This window comes from Oncorhynchus nerka, linkage group LG1 (genome assembly GCF_034236695.1).
Source record: "Oncorhynchus nerka isolate Pitt River linkage group LG1, Oner_Uvic_2.0, whole genome shotgun sequence".
In the NCBI taxonomy this organism is placed as follows: Eukaryota; Metazoa; Chordata; class Actinopteri; order Salmoniformes; family Salmonidae; genus Oncorhynchus; species Oncorhynchus nerka.
Window position 1 is genome coordinate 24698586 of NC_088396.1, and position 25852 is coordinate 24724437.

At 43.6% G+C, this 25852-nt stretch overlaps 1 protein-coding gene across 1 annotated transcript; it reads left to right on the forward strand.

Moving 5' to 3' along the window:
- The first annotated feature begins 631 nt into the window (after positions 1–631).
- LOC115125704 (synaptotagmin-like protein 5) lies at positions 632–25800 on the forward strand. Its single transcript, XM_029655283.2, has 16 exons — positions 632–1044; positions 2485–2700; positions 2964–3206; positions 5916–6077; positions 10610–10727; positions 11079–11223; positions 11904–12001; positions 17257–17352; positions 20725–20793; positions 21325–21503; positions 21992–22094; positions 22415–22576; positions 22675–22783; positions 22903–23038; positions 23410–23618; positions 23754–25800. The coding sequence occupies exons 1-16, from the start codon at positions 926–928 to the stop codon at positions 23894–23896; spliced, it is 2307 nt and encodes a 768-aa protein (XP_029511143.2). The 5' UTR covers positions 632–925; the 3' UTR covers positions 23897–25800.
- Positions 25801–25852: the final 52 nt, after the last annotated feature.

Here is a 25852-nt window from a genome sequence, read left to right on the forward strand (position 1 = left end):
TGTGTGTGTGTGTGTGTCTTTGAAATAACAGCAGGACTCAGTGTTGACAGTGGCATGCAGTAATGAGCCAGTTAGCATTCCCATGGTGCACTGCAACAGGGGGATGGGCTGACATTTGCACCGTCGCTGAACGCCAAGTACCCAGTGGACTTATTATCAGTGGAGAGGACAGGTGCACGCAAATTAACACTTTGTGCGTGTGCGTGTGTGCGTGCGTGCATGGGGGCTTGAATGCATGTGTGTAGCCATTAGGGCCATCTTAAATGAGTATAAGCCACTATTAGACTTATTTGGCAGGTGATTTGATAAGGTTAACTGGTATAGCGTGATTGCTGTATTAAGGTGATGGTGTGATAAGCCCGAGGTGTGAGGCATGGACTGACTGGGTGATGTGGGGATGGTCAGGGGCTGTCAGACTGTAGAAGTTATTATGGTAATCCTGCTGACAATCAACATCAACTGTCTGTTCATAAGAGCTTCAACACTGTGGTAATGTGATTAGACCAGCAGATGAACTATGAGCTCAATAGGAAGTGAGACCAGAATCTTAACATCAAGGGTCAGCCACAGTCTCTCACTTCAGAGATATTCCCTAACAACAGTTTGTGCTGTGTTGTGTTTTTCACAGGATCAGAATGGCTGTGGACAAGTCTCTGGGGATAGAGTAACTGCTGTGTGATTCAAGGTTTGTATTAGACGCTAGAGAGAAACAAGATAAGGAGAAGAACACAGAGAAACCTTGGGGAACGTGGAGAACGTCTTGCTTCACACATAGAAACCATGATAATGCTAACAAAACGTTAACAGAATCTTAACGGAACACTCAGCGAGGTCATGTAGCTGCATTCGGAACACCCTGCATGTGACCACTCTTCCTGCATCGCCTCGGCTTCTCTGATTGGCTGGTTTCGAGAGTGACGGACCAATGGAGAAGAGTGCTGAGGAGCTGAACCTCTCGTTCCTGCTGGAGCATGAGAGAGAGATGATCCTCAGTGTCCTGCAGAAGGACGAGAAACTGAGGAAGAGAGAGGAAAAGAGGATACGGTGAGGGTAGAATAAGTCATCATTATCATCATTATACGATACACTACACTACAACAATACATCTACTACTACACCTTCCTTGATGAAGATGTTGATCAGTAGCAATTTTAGCATGTAAGTCTTGATGTGGCCTTACTCAGTTATTTATTTTTTGATGCATGCCAGCAAAGCCACTACACAACACAACATTAAACAATACATTAATTGCACTATAACGGGGACAAACGGTGACAACAAAGTATTAGGGCCTACCTAAAGATGTCCCAACAGCAGTGCTTTCTTTTCAGCACTTTGGAGTGAATCCTTACAACTGCTACACCTGGCAATCAGCGGAGCCTGGTCTGGCAGCGAAACAGTTCATTCAGCCTCACTTATTGCCTTTTTAAAAAACAAAGCTGATATGGCTGACTTGCTTAAACAAATGTGGTTTCTACTGACAATTGAGATGTACAAACTATGGCATAAAGGAACAATGAGCGGATAAGAGGCAATCCGTAATTTCGATCAAGACATTAATGAGCGAGCTAAGACGGACATAGTCAATATAACTATTTGTTCAGCACTTTTGAAATGTACAGCGACAGAATTCAGAACATGAGCCGTTCTTACAGTATTCTCCCTGTACACCAAGTCAGAACCATATTATAAATAAAGAGGGAATATAAGCAGACAATGAAAGCTCTTACAATATTTGATGACATTTCTCTAAAATGTGCACTACCAAGTCAGAACAGTAGGCTAAGTTATGAGGGGGAAAGGGAACAAATTATTAGGGTGAGGCACATGGGCTACTAACAGCTTACTACACAACATATATTTAGTATTACTTTCTTAGCTACGGTATACATATCTCCCTGGCATAATATATCATTTATGCAGCAGCATACAATACATTTTTGGACCTTGTTGTGCTGTGCTCACTTAAACAGAAAGGTGGCACGACATTCCTTCTTGTGGGCAAATTTTGTCATAAAACTTGGTCATCAAAGTCTGACATTCTCTGGATTCATGATGATGACTGCTTGTCTAGCTTACTAGCTAAGATTTTGAAAGTATGATGTTGACATGACCAGTCCAATCAAAGCTACGGTAGATATTACATGATTTGACTTCATTTTATCTGTGGCCAATGACCTTGAGCCTTTTTGGATGGGCATTTCTAATGTAAATTATATGTGACACATATTAATGCAAAACAGGTAACAACAAAAAATTATATAAATATTTTTTTTGTATTTTTTTCCCAGCTAAAACAGGTGGGGCTCACGTGTCCTGAATGACAGGTCGCCACTGATGATTATTTTAAAAATTGTAATCATAATTTTTCGTACCACTACAATCACAATACGACCACAACATCACAACTACTACAATCATGGTCATAATCATTAGTGACAATGACAAACGTAAGTGTTCTTCCTCTGTTTCTCCCTGTTGTAGGAAGCTGAAGAATGAGCTGGTGGACATCAGGCGTAAGGGTTCACGCTGCCCCCAGGAGGTTGGGGAGCGTCAATGTGCCCGCTGCCTGAAGGGCCTGGGCCTGATCTTCGACCGTGGGGAGCTCTGTGAGGAGTGCCTACAGCGTGTCTGTAGCGACTGCCGCGTAATGCCCCCTAAAGGAAAGCAGTGGAAGTGCTCCATCTGCTCCAAAGTCTCGTGAGTCTGGGCAAAGGCATCAGGCCATGGTTTAGCACGAGTAACAGTTATGGCTTTGTGTGAGTGTGTGAGTTTTTTTTATGAGCGACAGATGCCTCCTATTTGTTTTTAATCACTCTGCATTTGCTCTGTGACATCCTTTTCAGGGCGTTTTGACATCACCTTTAGAGACGGTTAAAGCCAGGGTTAAAGTTGGGAGGTTAGTTTATTGTACAGGGGTCAGAGGTCAGCGGTTCTTGTCTGATGGTGTCTCTGGTTGACAGAGAGCTGAAGGTAGTGACCGGGGAGTGGTTCCTGGAGGAGCGGTCCAAGCGGTTTGACCAGAGTGCGGTGCTCAGCAGTGACGTTGTCAAACAGTCTATCATGAGCAGCCCTGCTGGAAGCCCCCACAGGAAGTCTCCTGCGCCAGGCGACACAATCCACACACCTGAGAGGCCTGACACGTCCAAATCAGGAAGAAGCTCCGTAAGGAACCTGGTGGATGGTGCCAAGAGGAAAGGGAAAGGGTGAGAAACACACACACACACAGTTGAGCTGGATTAATTCAAATTGCAAATGACAGATTGATTAAATTGCCAATGACACAGGAGAAGATCACTGCACAGATTTAATACGATGACTAGTCCACGACACAGGCAGGTGGAGAATGGTCCAACATCAGAGAATGCGTTTCCCATTGCATTCTGACTGGTTGGGTTAGTAGGCTTCCAGGACACACCTGGCCCACTGGCCACTCAACAATGAGACAAATATTCTCAATGAGACAAATATTTATCACATTATCATATTGATATTTGATTAAGTAATCCAAAATGTAATCAGCATCTGGGCTGATTACAGCTACTTAATTTGTCTAATCTGATTACGTAATGATTACGTAATTTGTGTAATCTGATTACCGACCATTTCGAATCCCACTGTACCTTCTCCGCTATGCAATCTAGTTTCAGAGCTGGTCATGGGTGCACCTCAGCCACGCTCAAGGTCCTAAATGACATCGTAACCGCAATCGATAAGAGACATTACTGTGCAGCCGTATTCATCGACCTGGCCAAGGCTTTCGACTCTGTCAATCACCACATTCTTATTGGCAAACTCGACAGCCTTGGTTTCTCAAATGATTGCCTCGCCTGGTTCACCAACTACTTCTCTGATAGAGTTCAGTGTGTCAAATCGGAGGGCCTGTTGTCCGGACCTCTGGCAGTCTCTATGGGGGTGCCACAGAGTTCAACCCTCGGGCCGACTCTTCTCTGTATACATCAATGATGTTGCTCTTGCTGCTGGTGATTCTCTGATGCACCTCTATGCAGACGACACCATTCTGGCCCCTCTTTGGACACTGTGTTAACTAAACTCCAGACGAGCTTCAATGCCATACAACTCTCCTTCTGTGGCCTCCAAATGCTCTTAAATGCAAGTAAAACGAAATGTATGCTATTCAACCGATCACTGACCGCATTCAGCTCGCCCGTCCAGCATCACTACTCTGGACGGCTCCGACTTAGAATATGTGGACAACTACAAATACCTAGGTGTCTGGTTAGACTGTAAACTCTCCTTCCAGACTCTCCTTCCAGACATTAAGTATCTCCAATCCAAAATTAAATCTAGACTTGGCTTCCTTTATCGCAACAAAGCATCCTTCACTCATGCTGCCAAACATACCCTCGTAAAATTGACCATCCTACCGATCCTCGACTTCGGTGATGTCATCTATAAAATTGCCTCCAACACTCTACTCAACAAGCTGGATGCAGTCCATCACAGCGCCATCCGTTGTGTCACTAAAGCCCCATACACTACCCACCATTGTGACCTATACGCCCTGGTTGGTTGGCTCTCGCTTCATACTCATCGCCAAACCCACTGGCTCCAGGTCATCTACAAGTCTCTGCTAGGTAAAGTCCCGCCTTATCTCAGCTCACTGGTCACCATAGCATCACCCACTCGTAGCACGCGCTCCAGCAGGTATCTCACTGGTCACCCCCAAAGCCAATTCCTCCTTTGGTCATCTTTCCTTACAGTTCTCTGCTGCCAATGACTGGAACGAACTGCAAAAATCTCTGAAGCTGGAGACTCATATCTCCTCACTAGCTTTAAGCACCAGCTGTCAGAGTAGCTCACAGATCACTGCACCTGTAAACAGCCCATCTGTAAACAGCCCATCTATCTACCTACCTCATCCCCATAGTGTATTTATTTATTTATCTTGCTCCTTTGCACCCCAGTATCTCTACTTGCACATTACCATTCCAGTGTTTTAATTGCTATGTTGTAATTACGTCGCCACCATGGCCTATTTATTGCCTAACTCCCTTATCTTACCTCATTTGCACTCACTGGATATAGACTTTTGGTCTGCTGTATTATTGACTGTGTTATGTTTATTACATGTGTAACTCTGTTATTGTGTGTGTCGAATTGCTATGCTTTATCTTGGCCAGGTCGCAGTTGCAAATGAGAACTTATTCAACTAGCCTACCTGGTTAAATAAAGGTGAAATAAAAAGCTAAAAATAAAAAACCCTTTGGAAGAATCCTTTTTCGTTCCATGTTAAATCTGAAACCAAAAAGAGTTATCCTATGGGGACAGCTTAAGAACCTTTTTTTCTAAGAGTGTACCCAACTGCCTGTGACTGGAACGAATTGCAAAAATCGCTGAAGTTGGAGACTTTTATCTCCCTCACCAACTTCAAACATCAGCTATCTGAGCAGCTAACCGATCGCTGCAGCTGTACATAGTCTATTGGTAAATAGCCCACCCATTTTCACCTACCTCATCCCCATACTGTTTTTATTTATTTACTTTTCTGCTCTTTTGCACACCAATATCTCTACCTGTACATGACCATCTGATCATTTATCACTCCAGTGTTAATCTGCAAAATTGTAATTATCCGCCTACCTCATGCCTTTTGCACACATTGTATATAGACTCCCCCCTTTTTTTTCTTTCTACTGTGTTATTGACTTGTTAATTGTTAACTCTGTGTTGTCTGTTCACACTGCTATGCTTTATCTTGGCCAGGTCGCAGTTGCAAATGAGAACTTGTTCTCAACTAGCCTACCTGGTTAAATAAAGGTGAAATAAATAAATAAATAAAAAATAAAAAAATAAAAAACCCTGCGACACACACGCGTGCACACACACACACTGATGTATCACACACACCACAGGCTGATGTGTAAAATGAACAGCTGTGTGTTGAATTCCAGGATGCGGATGGAAAAGAGGGGCAGCCGTCCCAGCCTGAAGCCAGAAAACGAGGCGGACGGTGGTAGTGTGTCCCCTCCGGTTCCCGACACAGACCCATGCAGCGTACGCAGCGCCCGTTCTGCACCACGCTCCACAACCCGCTCCACACCTCACTCACACAGGTGAGACTAAACCACCAAACCCATACAAGTAAAAAATGTTTTAAAAGGTTTTATTATCACATACACCGGCACACACTGGGCACATCTCCATTGTCAGCATCTTCTTCATTTACGCTCAATTGAAGTCACAGAATAGGTGAAAGCAGCACACCTGTTTTAGGCAATAACTAAAGCTGTAGAGATTGGGTGTGACTAGATGATTGATGACCACTGGTTAAATTGAAAGTACTAACCCTGAATGGTAATTCAATTGAGCACAGGCTTAACTGAATGGACAACAAAGATGGAATGCAATATGACAATTTATTAAATCGTTTCGGGAATGGCCTCGTCTCCGTGGGAAGATCCTCGGTGCCAGATAATGTGATGGCAGGGAGTTGACATAAATAAATCCAAAGATTTACGCCCATTGGTGAATATGGTGTAATTTCAGAACGCAGTTCGGGGTGTTTATTGATGTGGGTGTTCCCTGATATCAGGAAATGGCCATTGATGCCCGTAAATGGTCAGTTCAGTTTCGGTGTTATAAGACGGTTTTTCGACACAGAAATTGTTTACATAGCAGGTTAGGATAATTAACGTAGCAGGGTAGGTGAATTTGCGTCGCAGGATAGGAGACTGAGGTTAAGAAAAGGGTTAGGCTTAGCTACAATGCTACAGCTGTTGTCCCCAATGCAAAAGAAAGGCCACAGACCAATGGCGAGCATCAATGGGTGTAGCTTGGTATCAAGGAACGCCTTTATCAGAAAATGCCCCTAATTGCACCCTTCTCCCATTGGTTGAGAGAGAGGAATGTGATAATTGCCAGAGGGAGCCCATAAGTTAAACAGCAAGCGTGAGGAATGAGCAATATTTTGTCATGCTTATAGGTTATTAGGTAAATAGGTGAATGGCATTTCGAACAGGGCTAATAGGAAAGCGGAGAAGAAAATACGTTATGCTGATGATGATACGTTTGTCTTCATTCCCGCTATGCCCGTAAAATAGTAAACAAAGTGAATTGTTATGCTGACTGGATGAAGTTAAACATTCAGACCCGCCATCCTGATTGGACTTTCGTAAACTACATTACATTGTAATTATATCAATAACCCTAGCTCTAATCTTAACCCTTACCCCTTCCCTAACTCTAACCCTAATACATTGTACTTACGGCAGTAACCCTAGCCATAACTAGGGCTGTTGCGGTGACTAACAGCATTGTAGCTAAGACCAAAGAGATGTGCATAGACTCCAGAAGCGTACAACACCTACCTCTGCAACATCTATCAGAGGTCAGAACATAGAGATTGTAGAGGAATAAAAATATATGGGTGTCCTCTTGGACAATATGCTTCAGAGGAGTAAATGCACAGACCTGATCTAAAGAAAAGAGTCAACAGAGACTGTACTTTCTCAAAAAGCTGGGATCTTTTAATGTTAATTGTACTATACTCACTCTGTTTTACAAATCTTTCATTGAGAGTATTTTAACTTTTTGTATTGTTTGTTGGATTGGCAATGCCACTGTCAGCCAGAGAAATATGGTGAGGATTATCACCACAGCAAGCAAGGTACTTGGAGTCAAACGGACAGGCCTGGATGAGATCTTTAAGGTCAGGGCCCTCCGCAAGGCTCACAAAATCATTTTAGACCCAAGCAACCCCCTGTACCTGAAATTTGAACTACTCCCCTCTGGCCGCAGGTATAGGGCCCCCCTCAGCAGGAAAAACACAACGAGACAATCATTTGTGCCAGATGTGATATCCCTCCTAAATAGCTCGGGCTAATATTCCTATTGACTCCGTAAGGCCAGCAGGCTAGTCTTTAAAAAATGTTTTATTTATTTTATTGGTATGAAAGTTGTATTGTCAAAAAAAAAATTGTATTTAAATGCCACTTTAAATGTGTACATGACACTACAACAAAATTTCCCCATGGGGACAATAAAGTCAGTAAGTATTACCTCCACACCAGTGTTCACATGTCATGAAGGCAGTCAAAAATGTGTTGTTGGTCAGTGTGGTTTGTTTTGGCTTGCTTCTTGCCATTCTTTTAGGCAGGGTAGAAAAATGTTTTGTCTCCACTACAGAAGCCTGCAAGTTCGCTCAACCCCTTCTCCAGTAGCTACTATTTCTCTCTGCAGAATCTGCACAGCGTCACATGACACATGCCATACAACTTTGCAACCAATCGGATTGATTTCCCCTGCTCTGTTACATCACTTGATGCTCTTTTAAAAGTGTGGAGAGGTACTCCCCTGTCTGTCTTACTTTTCCATGATCTAGGCATGCTGAAAGTAAAAGAAAACATTTACCAAAACATCCAGTTTTAGTCAGGGTTAGTTGTAATTTTTTTTCACAAGTTGTTACAACTAACCCTGACCCTTACAGCCATTAGCTAGCTTCCATTTGAGCTAAATGTTAAAACTTTAGCATTGCTAACTTGCATCAAATATCTCTACACAGACTAGTTATAAACATATAAGTTTGGTGAAAGGAACTACAAAGCCATCACTAAAAGACATTTTGTTAAAATAATTATTCTTACCTCAAAAATCAGATTTCTGTCAATAGAATTTGTTTATCACGGGGACACATTAATCTGCTTTACAAGGGGTGTAGCACCTAACTGGCATATATAATCAGCGTGTGAGTTTCAAGTTTGGGGAAGATAATTTTCACCTAAATGCACTTTCACAATAAAAACATTGCATGCATAATCGTATGTCACGCCCTGACCTTAGAGAGACGTTTTATTTCTCTATTTGGTTAGGTCAGGGTGTGATGTGGGGTGGGCATTCTATGTTTTGTATTTCTGTGTGTTTGGCCGAGTGTGGTGCCCAATCAGAGGCAGCTGTCTATCGTTGTCTCTGATTGGGAATCATACTTAGGCAGCCTGTTTTGCCACCTTAGTTGTGGGTAGTTGTCTTTGTTACTACAGGCCTGTATAACCCTAGGAAGTGGCATGGTCGTGTTTCTTGTTTGGTTGTTGGCGGCATTCTTAATAAAGGAACATGTACGCTCACCACGCTGCACCCTGGTCCGGTCATTTCCCTGACGACGATCATGACATTGTATTTGCGATCACTTTTGATAATGATGTTTTTCCGCTAATGGAACATTCACGCTTATTGCCTAATGCCGTGCGCTCATTGGTGCGTGTATAACTTGAAGAAATAACCAAATAGTTTATCAACATTTTAAGCTATGTTCTGATCTGTTGCGTCAGCTTCATTGTGTAAAATATTTTTTGATGCTAGTGGTTGTATTCATTTGGGATCGATCGCATCCCACAATTGTCCCAGACTATGTTTGGAATATTTATTTCTCGCACAGAATAGAATAGGTCAACTGTTGTACTATGGGGGATAGTAGATTGACATAGGCTAGTGCTCTTGCTGTTTATTAGGCCTACTCATCTTGATGACTGACAAAGTGAATGTGGTCAGTTCTTCAATATGCACCTCGGAATTGGATATTGGCGCGCGCAGTTGCGTCCCTGATGTGTCTGTCTTCACTTATAGCCTGTGAGTGAGCGGTGCTTTGGATCACACAGCACTCAGGGAGGTTGGCTGCTAAAGGCATGGATTTTTTTTTAGGGAGGTTGGCTGCCAAAGGCATGGATTTTTTTTTAGGGAGGTTGGCTGCCAAAGGCATGGATTTTTTAGGGTTTATTACGGCCACACAAAGGGGATGCCGTTGGTAAATTTCAAGCATAATCAACTGCTTCTCAAATTGTGAATGACAGCCTGTGCAAAAAAACTAAGCAGAACTCATGCCTTTCAAGCTACTTTTTTCAAATCATCATTAGTCACATCATGCAGCCTTACAATGTACTAAAAATCAAAACATATAGCCCAAGTTTGTAGAACAACTAAAGTTACATTACCTTTAAATTAAGCATATAGGAGTACCTATTTCTTAATTGCTCAACACAGAATGTGCACATTCCTCATATTATTTGGAGAAAATATACTTTCTATTTTATTCAGGTTTGTTGAATTGTGTTCTTCATACTATGAAATAATATAAAATAATGCCACAGAATTCTAAGCAAATCTACTAGTGTAGCCCACAGCCATTTGGCATAGCCAGATCAGTACCTAACATAAGGACAACTCAGTATGCTATTCTGTTCTTCTGAAAGAGACTACATTTTATTCATATCATGCTTCTTTACGCCTGTCTAAAATAAATAATGGATTTATTGTGAAGGTGTGGGCTATATTTTATGGATTTATTAGACTTTTTAAATAGATGTTCCAAAGGTCTCCATCAGTGGCTTGTAGGCTATGTATGGAAGCCAGGAGATGCTAAATATGTTTATGTTAATTAACAGACAATTACCATGAGACCAAAAGTTATTTGCTTGACAATCACCGGCTAACAAAATGTTGTGACCGCCACAGCCCTAGCCATAACCCAAACCCAAACCTTTGCTTCATGTTCACACCCTGATCAAAACCTAACCCGAATCATCAGAATCTCATGTCTGTTATTCTAGTGTGTATGATGTGTAATGTGATGGTTTGTATTCTGTGTTTTCCTCAGGGGCAGTGCTGTGGCTCTGGAAACCTTAGGGTTCCCTACTGTACCCAACAACCTGCGCTCCCAAACCCTGGAGAGGGACAGGTCCCCTACACCCAGCAGCAAGACCAGGAGGGTCAAGGTCAGCAACCCAACAAATACACACAATAACACAGTTTCATGGTCTCATAGGCTCCCGAGTGGTGCAGCGGTCTAAGGCACTGCATCTCAGTGCTAGAGGCATCACTACAGACCCTGGTTTGGTTCCAGGCTGTATCACAACCGGCCATGATTGGGAGTCCCATAGGGCGGAGCACAATTGGCCCAGTGTCTTCCGGGTTAGGGTTTGGCCAGGGTAGACCATCATTATAAATAAGAATTGGTTCTTAACTGACTTGCCTAGTTAAATATAGGTTAAATAAACACAAACACGCTCATAGAATATGTGATTTTTAACTCACCTCTGTGTGTGTGTCTGTATATGTGTGTGTAGCCGGACGGAGCAGAGAGCGTGGCTAGTTTCCGCTCCAGCGACAGCGTGTTTGACAAGATGGCCGAAACCGTCACCAGGCATGGCAGGATGGAGCCTGGCACCGCCACCCCCACCATCGCTGTCTCCAGGGCCTCCGTGTCTTCAGGTATCATCATGACAACACAGTCCTCCACCATGTGTGTATGTGAACACCTATAGAGAGAGACAGGAATCTCTCTGTTTCACAAACCCCAGATAACAAATTCAATTACTTGTTTCCTGAGATTTAATCTGATAGGGGAGCATGAAGAAGATGAAGCCTTTAATATCATAGTTTTTATGGAGGTGTTTCAGAAGGTTAGGAGGTGTTCTATTAGATTGGGAGCTTTGGAGCCAAGTCCTTCGATCGTCAGGGTGGGTTGTAGCACTTTTATGTTGCTGTTGCTCTCACTCTCTCTCTCTCTCTCTCTCGCACTCCTCTCTTCCTCTTTCTCTCGCTCTCTCACTCCTCGCTTTCTATCTCTCTCTCTCTCCTCTCTTCCTCTTTTTCTCTCTCGATTGCTCTTTTACGCTCACACACACTCTCCTCTTCTTGTTTCTCATTGTCTCCCTCTCTACGTTTCCTCTCTCCTCCCTTTCTCTACTCAGACACCTTTCTCATCTCACCCAGTAACAGCTGGCTGTTGTAGCAGCATATGGCGCTCTGTCACATATTAGCATTTCATAACAACTCCAATTAGTGTCATTAAGCATGGCTGTGACAGTACTGAGGAGAACTGTTTCTATGTGTGGCTGTGGGAAGGTAATACCTTGTCACTCCCTCCTCTCATCTCTCTCTCTCTCTAGATCGTAGTCATTCTGAGGTGGACCTGTCTGTTCCTGGTTCTGCCAGTGATGAGGCCCTCAGTCTGAGGAGCCACTCTGTCCCTGGGCTCAATGAACCGGTACAGACAGACAGACAGACATACAGACAGACAGACAGACAGACAGACAGACTGACTGACTGACTGACTGACTGACTGACTGACTGACTGACTGACTCACTGACTCACTGACTCACTGACTCACTCACTCACTCACTCACTCACTCACTCACTCACTCACTCACTCACTCACTCCTTCCTATCTGTCATATCTTTAATCTGAGTCTAGAGGAAGGTATGTGTCCTCAGGCCTGGAGGGAAGCCAAAGTAATTTTGTCCAAGAGTGGTAAAGCGGCCTTTACTGATTCTAACAGCAGACCAATCAGCTTGCTGCCAGCTCTTAGAAAACTGTTGAAAAAAAACGTGTTTGACCAAATACAATGCTATTTCTCTGTAAACAAACTGACTGACTGATGATTGGTTGAAATAAATTGATAAAATAATATTGTGGGAGCTGTACTGTTAGATTTCAGTGCAGCATTTGATATTATTGACCATAACCTGTTGTTGAGAAAATGTATGTTTTATGGCTTTTCAAACTCTGCTATATCATGGATTCAGAGCTACACTATACAATGGGGCAAAAAAGTATTTAGTCAGCCACCAATTGTGCAAGTTCTCCCACTTAAAAAGATGAGATTTTTCATCATAGGTACACTTCAACTATGACAGACAAAATTAGAAGAAAAAAAATCCAGAAAATCACATTGTAGGATTTTTAATGAATTTATTTGCAAATTATGGTGGAAAATAAGTATTTGGTCACCTACAAACAAGCAAGATTTCTGGCTCTCACAGACCTGTAACTTCTTCTTTAAGAGGCTCCTCTGTCCTCCACTCATTACCTGTATTAATGGCACCTGTTTGAACTTGTTATCAGTATAAAAGCACCTGTCCACAACCTCAAACAGTCACACTCCAAACTCCACTATGGCCAAGACCAAAGAGCTGTCAAAGGACACCAGAAACAAAATTGTAGACCTGCACCAGGCTGGGAAGACTGAATCTGCAATAGGTAAGCAGCTTGGTTTGAAGAAATCAACTGTGGGAGCAATTATTAGGAAATGGAAGACATACATCTGGGGCTCCACGCAAGATCTCACCCCGTGGGGTCAAAATGATCACAAGAACGATGAGCAAAAATCCCAGAACCACACGGGGGGACCTAGTGAATGACCTGCAGAGAGCTGGGACCAAAGTAACAAAGCCTACCATCAGTAACACACTACGTCGCCAGGGACTCAAATCCTGCAGTGCCAGACGTGTCCCCCTGCTTAAGCCAGTACATGTCCAGGCCCGTCTGAACACCATACCTACTGTGATGCATGGGGGTGGAAACATAATGCTTTGGGGCTGTTTTTCTGCAAAGGGACCAGGACGACTGATCCGTGTAAAGGAAAGAATGAATGGGGCCATGTATCGTGAGCTTTTAAGTGAAAACCTCCTTCAGCAAGGGCATTGAAGATGAAACGTGGCTGGGTCTTTCAGCATGACAATGATCCCAAACACACCGCCCGGGCAACGAAGGAGTGGCTTCGTAAGAAGCATTTCAAGGTCCTGGAGTGGACTAGCCAGTCTCCAGATCTCAACCCCATAGAAAATCTTTGGAGGGAGTTGAAAGTCTGTGTTGCCCAGCAACAGCCCCAAAACATCACTGATCTAGAGGAGATCTGCATGGAGGAATGGGCCAAAATACCAGCAAGTGTGTGTGAAAACCTTGTGAAGACTTACAGAAAACGCTTGACCTCTATCATTGCCAACAAAGAGTATATAACAAAGTATTGAGATAAACTTTTGTTATTGACCAAATACTTATTTTCCACAGGCCTCTCTCATCTTTTTAAGTGGGAGAACTTGCACAATTGGTGGTTGACTAAATACTTTTTTGCCCCACTGTATATAAGATGGAAAAGAGTAAATAGCCATTTCAATGTAATAGATTTAGCCTGTGGTAACGTGTGGAATAGATACTGGCTGGAAGGCGGGATTAACCAATCAACATCCAGGATTAGACCCACCCGTTGTATAATGAGGATTATAAACTGGGTGGTTCAAGCCCTGAATGCTGATTGGCTGACAGCCGTGGTACACTATATGCACAAAAGTATGTGGACGCCACTTCAAATTAGTGGACTCGGCTATGTCAGACACACCCGTTGATGACAGGTGTATAAAATCGAGCACATAGCCATGCATCTCCATAGACAAACATTGGCAGTAGAATGGCCTTCCTGAAGAGCTGTGACTTTCAAGGTGGCACCGTCATAGGATGCCACCTTTCCAACAAGTCAGTTTGTCAAATTTTTGCCCTGCTAGAGCTGCCCTGGTGAACTGTAAGTGCTGTTAGTGTGAAGTGGAAATGTCTAGCAGCAACAACGGCTCAGCCATGAAGTGCTAAGCCACACAAGCTCGGAGAACGGGACTGCCGAGTGCTGCAGCGCGTAGTGCGTAAAAATGGTCTGTCCTCAGTTGCAACACTCACTACTGAGTTCCAAACTGCTTCTGGAAGCAATGACAGCACAATAACTGTTTGTTGGGAGCTTCATGAAATGGGTTTCCAAGGCCGAGCAGCCACACACAAGCCTAAGATCACCTTGCGCAATGCCAAGCGTCGGCTGGAGTGGTGTAAAGCTCGCTGCCATTGAACTCTGGAGCAGTGGAAACACGTTCTCTGGAGTGATGAATCACTCTTCACCATCTGGCACTCCGATGGACAAATCTGGGTTTGGCGGATGCCAGGAGAACACTACCTGCCCGATTGCATCGTGCCAACTGTAAAGTTTTAGTGGAGGAGGAATAATGGTCTGGGGCTGTTTTTCATGGTTCGGGCTAGGCCCCTTAGTTCCAGTGAAGAGAAATATTAATGCTACATCATACAATGACATTCTAGATGATTCTGTGCTTCCAACTTTGTGCCAACAGTTTGGGGACGGCCCTTTCCTGTTTCAACATGAAAATGCCTCCGTGCACAAAGTGAGGTCCATACAGAAATGGATTGTCAAGATTGGTGTGGAAGAACATGACTGGCCTGCACAGAGCCCTGACCTCAACCCCATCGAACACCTTTGGGATGAATTGGAATGCCGACTGTGAGCCAGGCCTAATCGCCCAACAGTGCCCGACCTCATTAATGCTCTTGTGGCTGAATGGCAGCAAGTCCCCGCAGCAATGTTCTAACATCTAGTGGAAAGCCTTTCCAGAAGAGTGGAGGCTGTTATAGCAGCAAAGAGGGGACCAGCTCCATATTAATGCTAATGATTTTGGAATGAGATGTTCGACGAGCAATTGTCACATACTTTTAGCCATGCAGTGTGCTTCCAGACACAAATGAGAGAACACCTCACTCTGACCATTTTAGAATCGCCCTATCAGAGCTGGTTAGGCTGTTACATGTTACCTAAAGCGTTTGTGATGAACTATTACTTTCTTTACCTACATTTATTGAAACCGGTCATATTCAGCATTAACCAAATGAGACCTGCATCTCAAGCTGTATATAGCCACCGAAAAACAATATGAGCGGGAAAAGTCAGTCCTTCACCCACTTCTCCAATGACATGACATCCTCTTAGCAGCTAGCTAGCTATCTGTTTTTAGCTTTATACATAAATAGATATGCTAGCCTATTAGCCGTGTTATGGCTGATTTGTGATCATTGTCTTTGCTAGTTTGATTGTATAGACATTCCCAGCCTTAGTTACATTCGTCCGTTTTTGTCCAAAATATTGAATCATTGAAACTGAAACATCCGTATGGAGGCAGAAAACAATGTCCCAGGCCAGCTGTTATTTACCACCTAGAAGCAATATTTTTTTAACTACCAAGAAATGTATTGGTGAATTATGTTAATCATGCACTGAACTGCATCAGTCTGTTCCGCCAACAATGTCTTAGTGTTACAGAATGTTGAGTCAAATGTAACCTATTTTAATAAAATCTCTTATAAAGTTGTTTTTGGTTAGCTAGCAAGCACTTGAACGACTTTTGTCCAGTTAGCATATCTCTTGCGTTCACAAATTCACTCTGGCTGTCTACTCTGATTTCAGAGCACTCTCGTCTGTCAGAGTGCAGAATAACTGATGAATTTAGGAAAGTGCAACACTCGCTGAATATGACCGGTTTCAGTAAACATAGGGGGAAAAAAGTAAGAATGAATCAAGAACGCTCTAAATAGGGAATATTTTATTTTTGACTCTGACAGTGTTAAATGTAACACTGGGCCAGTGTCTATACGAGCCCACACGTTTGATGGTTAAATTAACACTGTGCTTATTGCTGACGCTGTTATAATTTGTCAGTGTTAGGGAATTAACATATTCAGTGTTATGCAATAACACCATTGGTGCAAACTGTACACACTTCCTAGTGTTAAAATACTATATGAGGTGCTATCGCATAACACTGAAAGTGTTAATTCCCTAACACTGACAAAGTGTAGTCTAACACTTAGTGTAGTCTAACACTGCACTACGCACAGTGGTAATTTAACAACCAAAGGTGTGGACCCGTATAAACACTGGACCAGTGTTACATTTAATCCTCACAATGTTGATTTAACACTGGAGAATTTGCTCCATACAGAAAGTGCACAGCACAGTACAGTGGACGTCCTCTAATCCACCCCCTGGGTGCACATTTTGGGTTTTGCCCTAGCGCTACACAGCTGATTAAAATAATCAAATCTTGACGATGAGTTTGTTATTTTGCTAGTGCCAAAACCAAAACGTGCACCTAGGGGGGTTTGGAAAACCCTGCTCTAATCTATACATCCTATCCATATCAAGTCTGTCTGATTAACACAACGGTATGAATGAGATATGAGCTTCAATAAGGAGCCCAGTTAGGAGTTAATTAGTGAGTGTAGGCTCACATCAACACCTGCTCAGTAGCAGGGCTTGGGAGCAGGGCTGAAGGCTGTGTGGTGAAGCAGGTAAAGATTTTAACCACTGGCTTAGGGTCACTACTCCTCTGTATTTACTGTAAGTGTGCATTTGAATAAACGGTCTGATCTGTTTACACGTGTGAGTACATACACTCACACACATGCACGGACACACACGCTCGCACACACACACTTGCAAAGATCTCAAAGACAGCATGTGCGATGAGTGGGTCATCTAATTAACACACTCTGTCCTGACCTGTCTGATTGAATTTAAAGTTGCCACTGGAAACAGACTGATACGATAGGTTGACACTGTGTGGCCTCCTTACTGAGAATGTACATGGAGATTTAATGGGCTGATGTCTCCTCTGATAGTTTATGTGTTCCACAGGAGTTTAATAATGCTGAGAAAGACGAGGACATCGATGCTCTGATGTCGGCACACAGCAAGGCCACCAGCCGACGCGTGAGCAACGCTATGTCCACGGTAATACCCTGCGGTATCACTAACACACAACACTCAAAACAATTACTCTGTCCTTCTCTGGCACACACACACACACACACACACACAAACACACACACACACACACACAGACAGAAAGGGCCCAAGAAGAGGGATGAGTGTGAACAGTGTCAAAGGGCCAGTGGCCCAAGGGCTGAGGAACAGCAGAGCAGTGTCACAAACACACTTCACAGCAGAGCTCACATAAAGACACAGCACTTGTTGGAGCCATTAGTCTAATGATATATATATATATACTGTATGTATAGCATATGTACACTACCGGCCGAACGTTTTAGAACACCTACTCATTCAAGGGTTTTTCTTTATTTTGACACTTTTCTACATTGTACAATAATAGTGAATACAAAACTATGAAATAACACATATGGAATCATGTAATAACCAAAAAAAGTGTTAACCAAATCAAATTTGAGAGTCATTCCTCAAATAGCCACCCTTTGCCTTGATGACAGCTTTGCACACTCTTGGCATTCTCTCAACCAGCTTGTATAATGTATTTCAATTAACAGGTGTGCCTTCTTAAAAATTAATTTGTGGAATTGATTTCCTTCTTAATGCATTTTAACCAATCAGTTGTTTTGTGACAAGGTAAAGGGGTATACAGAAGATCGCCCCATTCCGTAAAAGACCAAGTCCATATTATGGCAAGAACAGCTCAAATAAGCAAAGAGAAACGACAGTCCATTATTACTTTAAGACATGAAGGTCAGTCAATATGGAACATTTCAAGAACTTTGAAAGTTTCTTCAAGTGCAGTCGCAAAAACCATCAAGCACTATGATGAAACTATCTCTCATGAGGACCGCCACAGGAATTGAAGACCCCGAGATACCTCTGCTGCAGAGGAGAAGTTCATTAGAGTTACCAGCCTCAGAAATTGCAGCCCAAGTAAATGCTTCAGAGTTCAAGTAACAGACACATCTCAACATCAACTGTTCAGAGGAGACTGTGTGAATCAGGTCTTCATGGTTGACTTGCTGCAAAGAAACCACTACTAAAGGACACCTATGAGAAGAAGAGACTTGCTTGGGCCAAGAAACACGAGTAATGGACATTAGACTGGTGAAAATCTGTCCTCTGATCTGGAGTCCAAATGTGAGATTTTTGGTTCCAACCGCTGTGTCTTTGTGAGACGCAGAATAGTTGAACGGTTGATCTCCGCATGTGTGTTTCCCACCGTAAAGCATGGAGGAGGTGTTATGGTGTGGGGGTGCTTTGCTGTGATTGATTTAGAATTCAAGGTAGCCCATTGATTAGAGCGTTGGGCCAATAACCAAAAGGTTGCTGGATTGAATCCCTGTCGTTCTGCCCCTGAACAATGCAGTTAACCCACTGTTCCCCAGTAGGCTGTCATTGTAAATAAGAATTTGTTCTTAACTGACTTGCCTAGTTAATTAAAGGTTACAACCAGCATGGCTATCCCAGCAATATGCATCCCATCTGGTTAGTGGGACTATTATTTGCTTTTCATCAGGACAATGAACCAACACACCTCCAGGCTGTGTACGAGCTATTTGACCAAGAAGGAGAGTGTTGGAGTGCTGCGTCAGATGACCTGGCCTCCACAATCCCCCGACCTCAACCAAATTGAGATGATTTGGGATGAGTCGGACCGCAGAGTGAAGGAAATAGAGCCAACAAGTGCTCCTTCAAGACTGTTGGAAAATCATTCCAGGTGAAGCTGTTTGAGAGAAAGCCAAGAGTTTGCAAAGCTCTCATCAAGGCAAAGGGTGGCTATTTGAATCTCAAATAGAAAATATATTTTGATTTGTTTAACACTTGCTTGGTTAAATACATGATTCCATATGTGTTATTTCATAGTTTTGATGTCTTCATTACTAATCTACAATGTATAAAATCGTAAAAATAAAAACCCTTGAACGAGTAATGTTCTAAAACTTTGGACCGGTAGTGTAGGTATGCCTGGCTTCACAACATTTACATTTATTTTCTCATAAAACATTTTGCCACCGGGATAATAAAGGACACGATTGGTTGATTATTTTCAATACCGGCTTAATATACAACACTTAAAGTATAAGGACATACACAGCAAATTCTTCAGTGTTAGATCAACACAGAGAGTGTCACTTTTAACACTGGTCCAGTGTCTATACAGGTCAACACTTTTCAGTGTTGAAGGTCATGCACAATCAAAATGTTTTTCATGAAACTGGATGATATTTGAAGTAAACCAGATTTGGTTTAACACTGCTTATTAACACCAACACTGGGGTTCTTTTACACCAATAAGTGTTAATGTAACAATAACAGAGTTCATTTAACAACTGAATCAACACAATAAATGTTACACTGGAAAATCAACACTAGGTTACACTAACCAATTAGCTATGTACTGTCATTGCTGGCTTATCTACGTATTTACGCCACTGAAACCCCCTCAGTGTTATTCTGAGACATTGCTATGTTAACAAGAGACACGCATCCCCTGCCTGTCTGACATTTAATGATTTCACCCCAGACATGGCTAACAGCATTAATTCTGGCAGTGGGATCTGCTCTCAATAACAGCAGAGGTGGAGAGCCATGATTAAGGAGATTATTCAGATGAATGGTGACTGGCTTCTGTGAATCTCCCCACTCGAAAATAATGTATGAATAGAACACAATGTTTGATGGCTGTACTAGGGATGGATAGGGGTGGATGAGGGAAACACACACGCATACACACACAAAATAGATATCTACATATCTATTATTTCTATAATGTTCATGTACGCCTGAAATGGCGCTGCGGTCTAAGGCACTGCATCTCAGTGCAAGTGGTGTCACTGTAGTCCCTGGTTCAAATCCAGGCTGCATCACTTCTGGCTGTGATTGGGAGTCCCATAGGGCCGTGCACAATTGGCCCAGTATTGTCCGGGGTAGGCTGTCATTGTGAATAAGAATATGTTCTTAACTGACTTGCCTAGTTAAATAAATCCTAACTGAGGCCCAGAAAGGCTGCTTCTCATTGTATCCACTGCTCTACCTGGACCTGTTCCTTTGGGCCAAACACCTGTGTGTAGTTGCCTTTGATATTTACTGGTGTTGTCAGCCTGCTTTGTCCATCCCTGTTTATTCATGTTATCCCCGGAGGAGATCAAATCAGTTCCTACTTCATCTGATAAACACCATGGCAACCCTGCTAGATTCTGTTTTGTCACAGCATCTGGTGATGGGGTGTCTGGAGTTTCTGCTCTTGTACTTAGGGTCTTTCCCCTTGTCTCTGTCCTATTTACACTTTCACATGTATCACCTCTCTTCCCTCCTCTCTCTGTCTCCTCCTGCCACTGCTGGTTCTGGGTCTATTCTTCCTCTGGCTGCTAGTCTTCTACTCCTGGCTCAGAGAGGAAATGGGGCTACCTCAGTCTCCCTGGCGACTCGGACGCAGAGACTGTGAGTCCTTGCCTCCTTGTGTGTGCATGCTTGCATGTGTGCGCCCCACTTATTGTGAATATATTTCCACCAAGCTGTGCCGCTCTGCTCCAATCGCTGCCACTCATACGGGCTCATTCTATGACATAAATTAGATCATCATTAGGATATTACATTCACCTGCCAGATACATCTCACATCAAATGACGCAATCTGTCCATTCTGCATTTTTACCTTCAGAAAGACTAAAGGCTATCTAGGCCTACATCTGTCTTACTCTCTCCTCCTTTTCCCTCTACTTCTTTTTAAAATTTCCTCCTGCTCTGACTCTCCTCTTCTCTCACCCTCATCGGTTCTGATTCTCTACCCCAATCATCTACTTCTCTTTTCTCCATTCTGTTCTTTTCCTCTCCCATCTATTACACTATTTTACTCATTTTGCTGTCTCGTACCCCTCACTTGCTCTATCACTACCCATCTTCTCTATTCTATACCCTTTCTCCCCTTCTCTTGCCCCCTCTCCCCTCCTCTTCCCCTCTCTTCTCCTCACAGAGCAGTCTGAACAGTATGATGAGTATGTACAGTGAGACCGGTGACTATGGCAACGCCAATGTGAGTGGGGAGCTGCTGTTGAACATCAGCTACAGCTATAAGACAGGCGCTCTCAATGTCCTGGTGAAGGAGTGTCGCAACCTGGCCACCGGGGATGAGAGGAAGCAACGCACAGACGCGTAAGGGCACACACACACTGAAGAACCTACACTCTAAGAAGAAAAGGTGCTATATAGAACCAAAAAGGGTTCTTTGGCTGTCCCGACAGGAGAACCCTTTAAAGAACCCTTTTGGGTTCCATGTAGATTCCTTTCCACAGATGGTTCTACATAGAACCAAATAGAGTTCTACCTGGAGCCAAAAAGGGTCTTACATGGTACCAAAAAAGGTTATCCTATGGGGACAGCCACAGAACCCTTTTGGAAACCTTTATTCTAAAGAGTGTATGCTTACACAAACACACACACACTAATTATCACAGTCACTGACCATCAGCTCAACTTGAACCAATCCATGACTGAAGTGTGAACTCACCATGACCCACAATGACTGCGACAGTCATGGTATGATAGAGTAACCTTAGTGAAGCCCTGGGGTGATCATATGGATCCCTGCATACATGTCCTCTTTTGGAGTGTGGCTGAATGACTGTACCTTCCATTGGCAGCTATGTGAAGGCTTACCTTCTCCCAGACAAGTCTCGCCAGAGCAAGAGGAAGACCAGCATCAAGACCAACACAATCAACCCTGTGTTCAATGAGAACCTTAGGGTAAGGAAGTGTTTGTGTGCACGTATGAAAATGTGTATAGCTTGGGAGACAGTAAAATGTCATGAGTTTGTTTTTGTGGTCATGAGAATGTGTATCGTTGCCTGAAGAAAGAGTGTGTGTCAATACTAGTGACAGGCAGCAGGTGTTCATATTTAAAGAAATGAAGCTTTCATTAACCTGCACCACCATACCTAGTGTTTCAGCCTTCATCAAGGCCCTGGTGTGTGTGTTTTATTCCTGTATGAGCATCGGCAGGAAATTAGTTTTGGTACTCAGTCCTACTCTCCATCCGTCTCTCTCACCTGTGCTGTGCTGTGTAGTATGTGATCAGCCACTCCCAGTTGGAGACACGGACATTGCAGCTGTCTGTGTGGCACCACGACCGTTTCGGTCACAACAGCTTCCTTGGGGAGGTGGAGCTGACCTTTGACTCCTGGGAGTTTGACACTAACATGGAGGAGTGGTACTCTCTGCAACCCAAGGTATTCTGTGTTTAGATGGACAATAGCGTACATGTGTGGATTTATACTGTATGTAAGTCGTAAATGCTGTAAGTACAGTATGTTTGTTCTATGTGCAGCTGGACAGTAGAATGGACTCCACGCTCCAGTATAAAGGGGAGCTAACCGTCGTTCTTAAGTACATCCCTGCAGAGAGGAACCTCATGCTACCCCTGGACCAGGTCCAAGGTACTCCACAATTACCCCCTCTGTTTTATCTGCCCCCAGCCCAGCACTAACACACCTGATTCAACTAATTGACTAAAGATGTTGATAAACGGAACACTTTCGTCCTCTCCTCCTCTCAGTGAAGAAAGGCTTTCTGAAAGGAAAGAAGACCAGCATCAAGCTGCCCAAAGGAGGAATGGTGGAGCTGCTGGTCAAGGAGGCCAAGAACCTGACCGCTGTCAAGTCTGGAGGCACCTCGGACCCCTTTGTGAAAGGGTGAGACGGGTGCACCCATTTAGTTTCATGTGGAGACCCATTTATTTCAATCAGCCTACATTTCTAGGACCTACTATCTACCTTCTTCCTATTCAATGGGTCTCGAGTGGCGCAGCAGTCTAAGGCACTGCATCTCAGCGCTAGAGGTGTCACTACAGACCCTGGTTAGATTCTAGGCTGTATCGCAACCAGCTGTGATTGGGAGTCCCATAGGGCGGCGCACAATTGGCCCAGCGTCGTCCAGGTTTGGCCGGGGTAGGCAGTCATTGTAAATAAGAATTTGTTCTTAACTGACTTGCCTAGTTAAATAAAGGTTAAATATTCGTCTGACAGTTTTGTATTTCTTGTTTCCTGTCTCCCCATCTGGTCAGGTACCTGCTCCCTGACAACAGTAAGTCCACCAAGCACAAGACGGCGGTGTTGCGTCGCACGGTCAACCCCCAGTGGAACCACACCTTTACCTACTGTGGCCTGCAGGCCGGAGACCTGAACAACGTGTGTCTGGAGCTCACCGTCTGGGACAAGGAGGCTCTGGCCAGCAACGTCTTCCTGGGGGGAGTCCGACTCAACGGAGGGACAGGTCTGTCTGTCTTTTCAATTATTTTCTCTTTCTCCTCTGAGGTTTAGGGTGATTTGTAGCATATTCAGTCAACATAACACTGTAGGGATATGGAGTGTATGGAACAGATAGTGATGACCTATTGTCTCCCTCCAGACCAGAGCTATGGGAACCAGGTGGACTGGATGGACTCATACGGAGAGGAACAGCGGCTATGGCAACGCATGATTGACAACCCAGAGGTCCCCCAGGAGTGTACACTGATGCTGAGGTCCAGCATGTGCAAGCACAACACATGACATGGCGGGAGGGAGAAAAAGGAGAGAGGCAGTTGGAAAGACAGAGGGGAAACAGAGAAAGGTATCAGAGGGGAGAAAAAGTGGAAGTTAAGAAAGAGGGAAATAAAATGAACAAAAGAAAGAGAGGGACAGTGGTTGAGAGTGCTCCATGGCCTTGCTCTATCCCCGCAATAAAGAGCTGATGACATCACCCCACTTCCTGAACTTTGAACCCTAACCACTGAGCCACCCTGATCCTGCACTGGGGTTCGTGGCCCTCTACCTGGTTAAGTGGCCAACCAGTCATGCCTTACACACACACACCCTGCCCTCCAAAGCGTCCAGCCAAGACCAAGCACTGCTACAACAACAACAACAACTACTAATACCGCTGTACATTATGACATATATGTAACATAATGAACAAGCATGTGCCATTGTATGATCTGATCTGACTCCCGGTTTCCACTATGCACATACATTATGGGTGTGTGGGGGAACCTGTCCTTGTCTCTGTAGTTTATTTACAACACTCTCCTCTCCCTGTGATGAGACCACGAGTTAGAAGTTGTCCTTATTCCCAGATCTAGGATCAGATTGTCTTGACCTGCTCCTAACTATAACCACTAGTGGGAAATTAACATATCTGACCCTGTATCAGTGGTTCAGGATAGCCTCTACCTACTCTCATAAGGTAACTACTCCAAAGGCACTTTGGGTTTGTTGCATTGCTGAGGAGATTTAAACATTCCAATAGAATACTGTACAATGACAATTAGGGTATGTTCAAGGCTGCGATGTTTCATGCAATAATTGTATTATGCAACATTCTGAACTGATAATCACCTGTTTCAAATTGTTGCACAATTGCATTGTAACTGATCCTGAACACACCAATAGTTTTACTGTTGTCTTGATAAAGCACATTTTAAGAGTAGAACCGCACAAACAATACTCACTTCATCAACAGACGTTTTTGGACCTAACTTTGTGTGGAAACAGATTAAGGTGGAAATCTAACCAGAGATCTATCAGCACCAAATTGCTGATCAAAATGTATTGTGTCAAATGTGGAATAGAGAGTCAGGCAGTTCTATCTGCAACACTGGAAACGTTTTGCCCCAGGAGCCTTGAGGAGATGGGAGGAGGATTGCATGTTCCACGATGAGTCAGTGTCCAGTCCACCCTCTGTCTGTGACTCATTGAATAAAGCACATCCGTCAGAGTGTCTGTCCCTGTAACTCAGGCCACTGTGACCCCTCAGTCCTTGTAATCTCCCTGGATGAGTAATAACACTTCTAGTATCCCCCCCGTAAAGGGTTCCGGTGTCTTGGCATGCATCCCAAATGGTAACCTTTTCCCTTTAAAGTGCACTTGTAGAGCACTATAAAGGGAATGGGCCAGTAATCAAAGGTCGCTGGTTCGAATCGCCGAGGCACTGAGGTGAAAAATCTGTCGATGTGCCCTTGAGCAAGGCACTTAACCCTAATTGCTCCTGTAAGTCACTCTGGATAAGAGCGTCTGCTAAATGGAAATAAATGGAAATGGAATAGGGTACCATTTGACCGCAGACTATGTCTCTGTATACAGTCATATCCTACTGTGGTGCCATTCTTTCTGTGGAATGACAAGTCTGCACATTCGCCATTGTCTAAGTTTCTGTTATGCTCAACAACCATTGAAAAGTGCATAATAATAATGATACTATTAAAATGGAATTTACTGTATAGATGAGTTGTGCGCAATACCCTGCTGCTACTGAAGAAACACTAGATGTGTCTAACAGCATGTTACGGTCTCTGTTTTAATGTCCTCTCATTTCAAAACTAGATTGATTTGACTTTGGAATGTGACTGAATCCATCTCTTCTTTTGATTGCAATGTGTTATCAGAATATTTTGAAGTAATAAACCACACATATCAGACCACAGATCAGATCTCTATGTTTAGAACAGACTTTCTGTGCGGAATGTAACT

Bases quoted from the DNA above. Each gene is read 5' to 3' on its own strand.
- LOC115125704 (XM_029655283.2), top strand. From the start codon at position 926: ATGGAGAAGAGTGCTGAGGAGCTGAACCTCTCGTTCCTGCTGGAGCAT. The intron at 2,701-2,963 runs GTGAGTCTGGGC...TCTGGTTGACAG, and splicing joins TCCATCTGCTCCAAAGTCTC to AGAGCTGAAGGTAGTGACCG. The intron at 3,207-5,915 runs GTGAGAAACACA...GTTGAATTCCAG, and splicing joins GCCAAGAGGAAAGGGAAAGG to GATGCGGATGGAAAAGAGGG.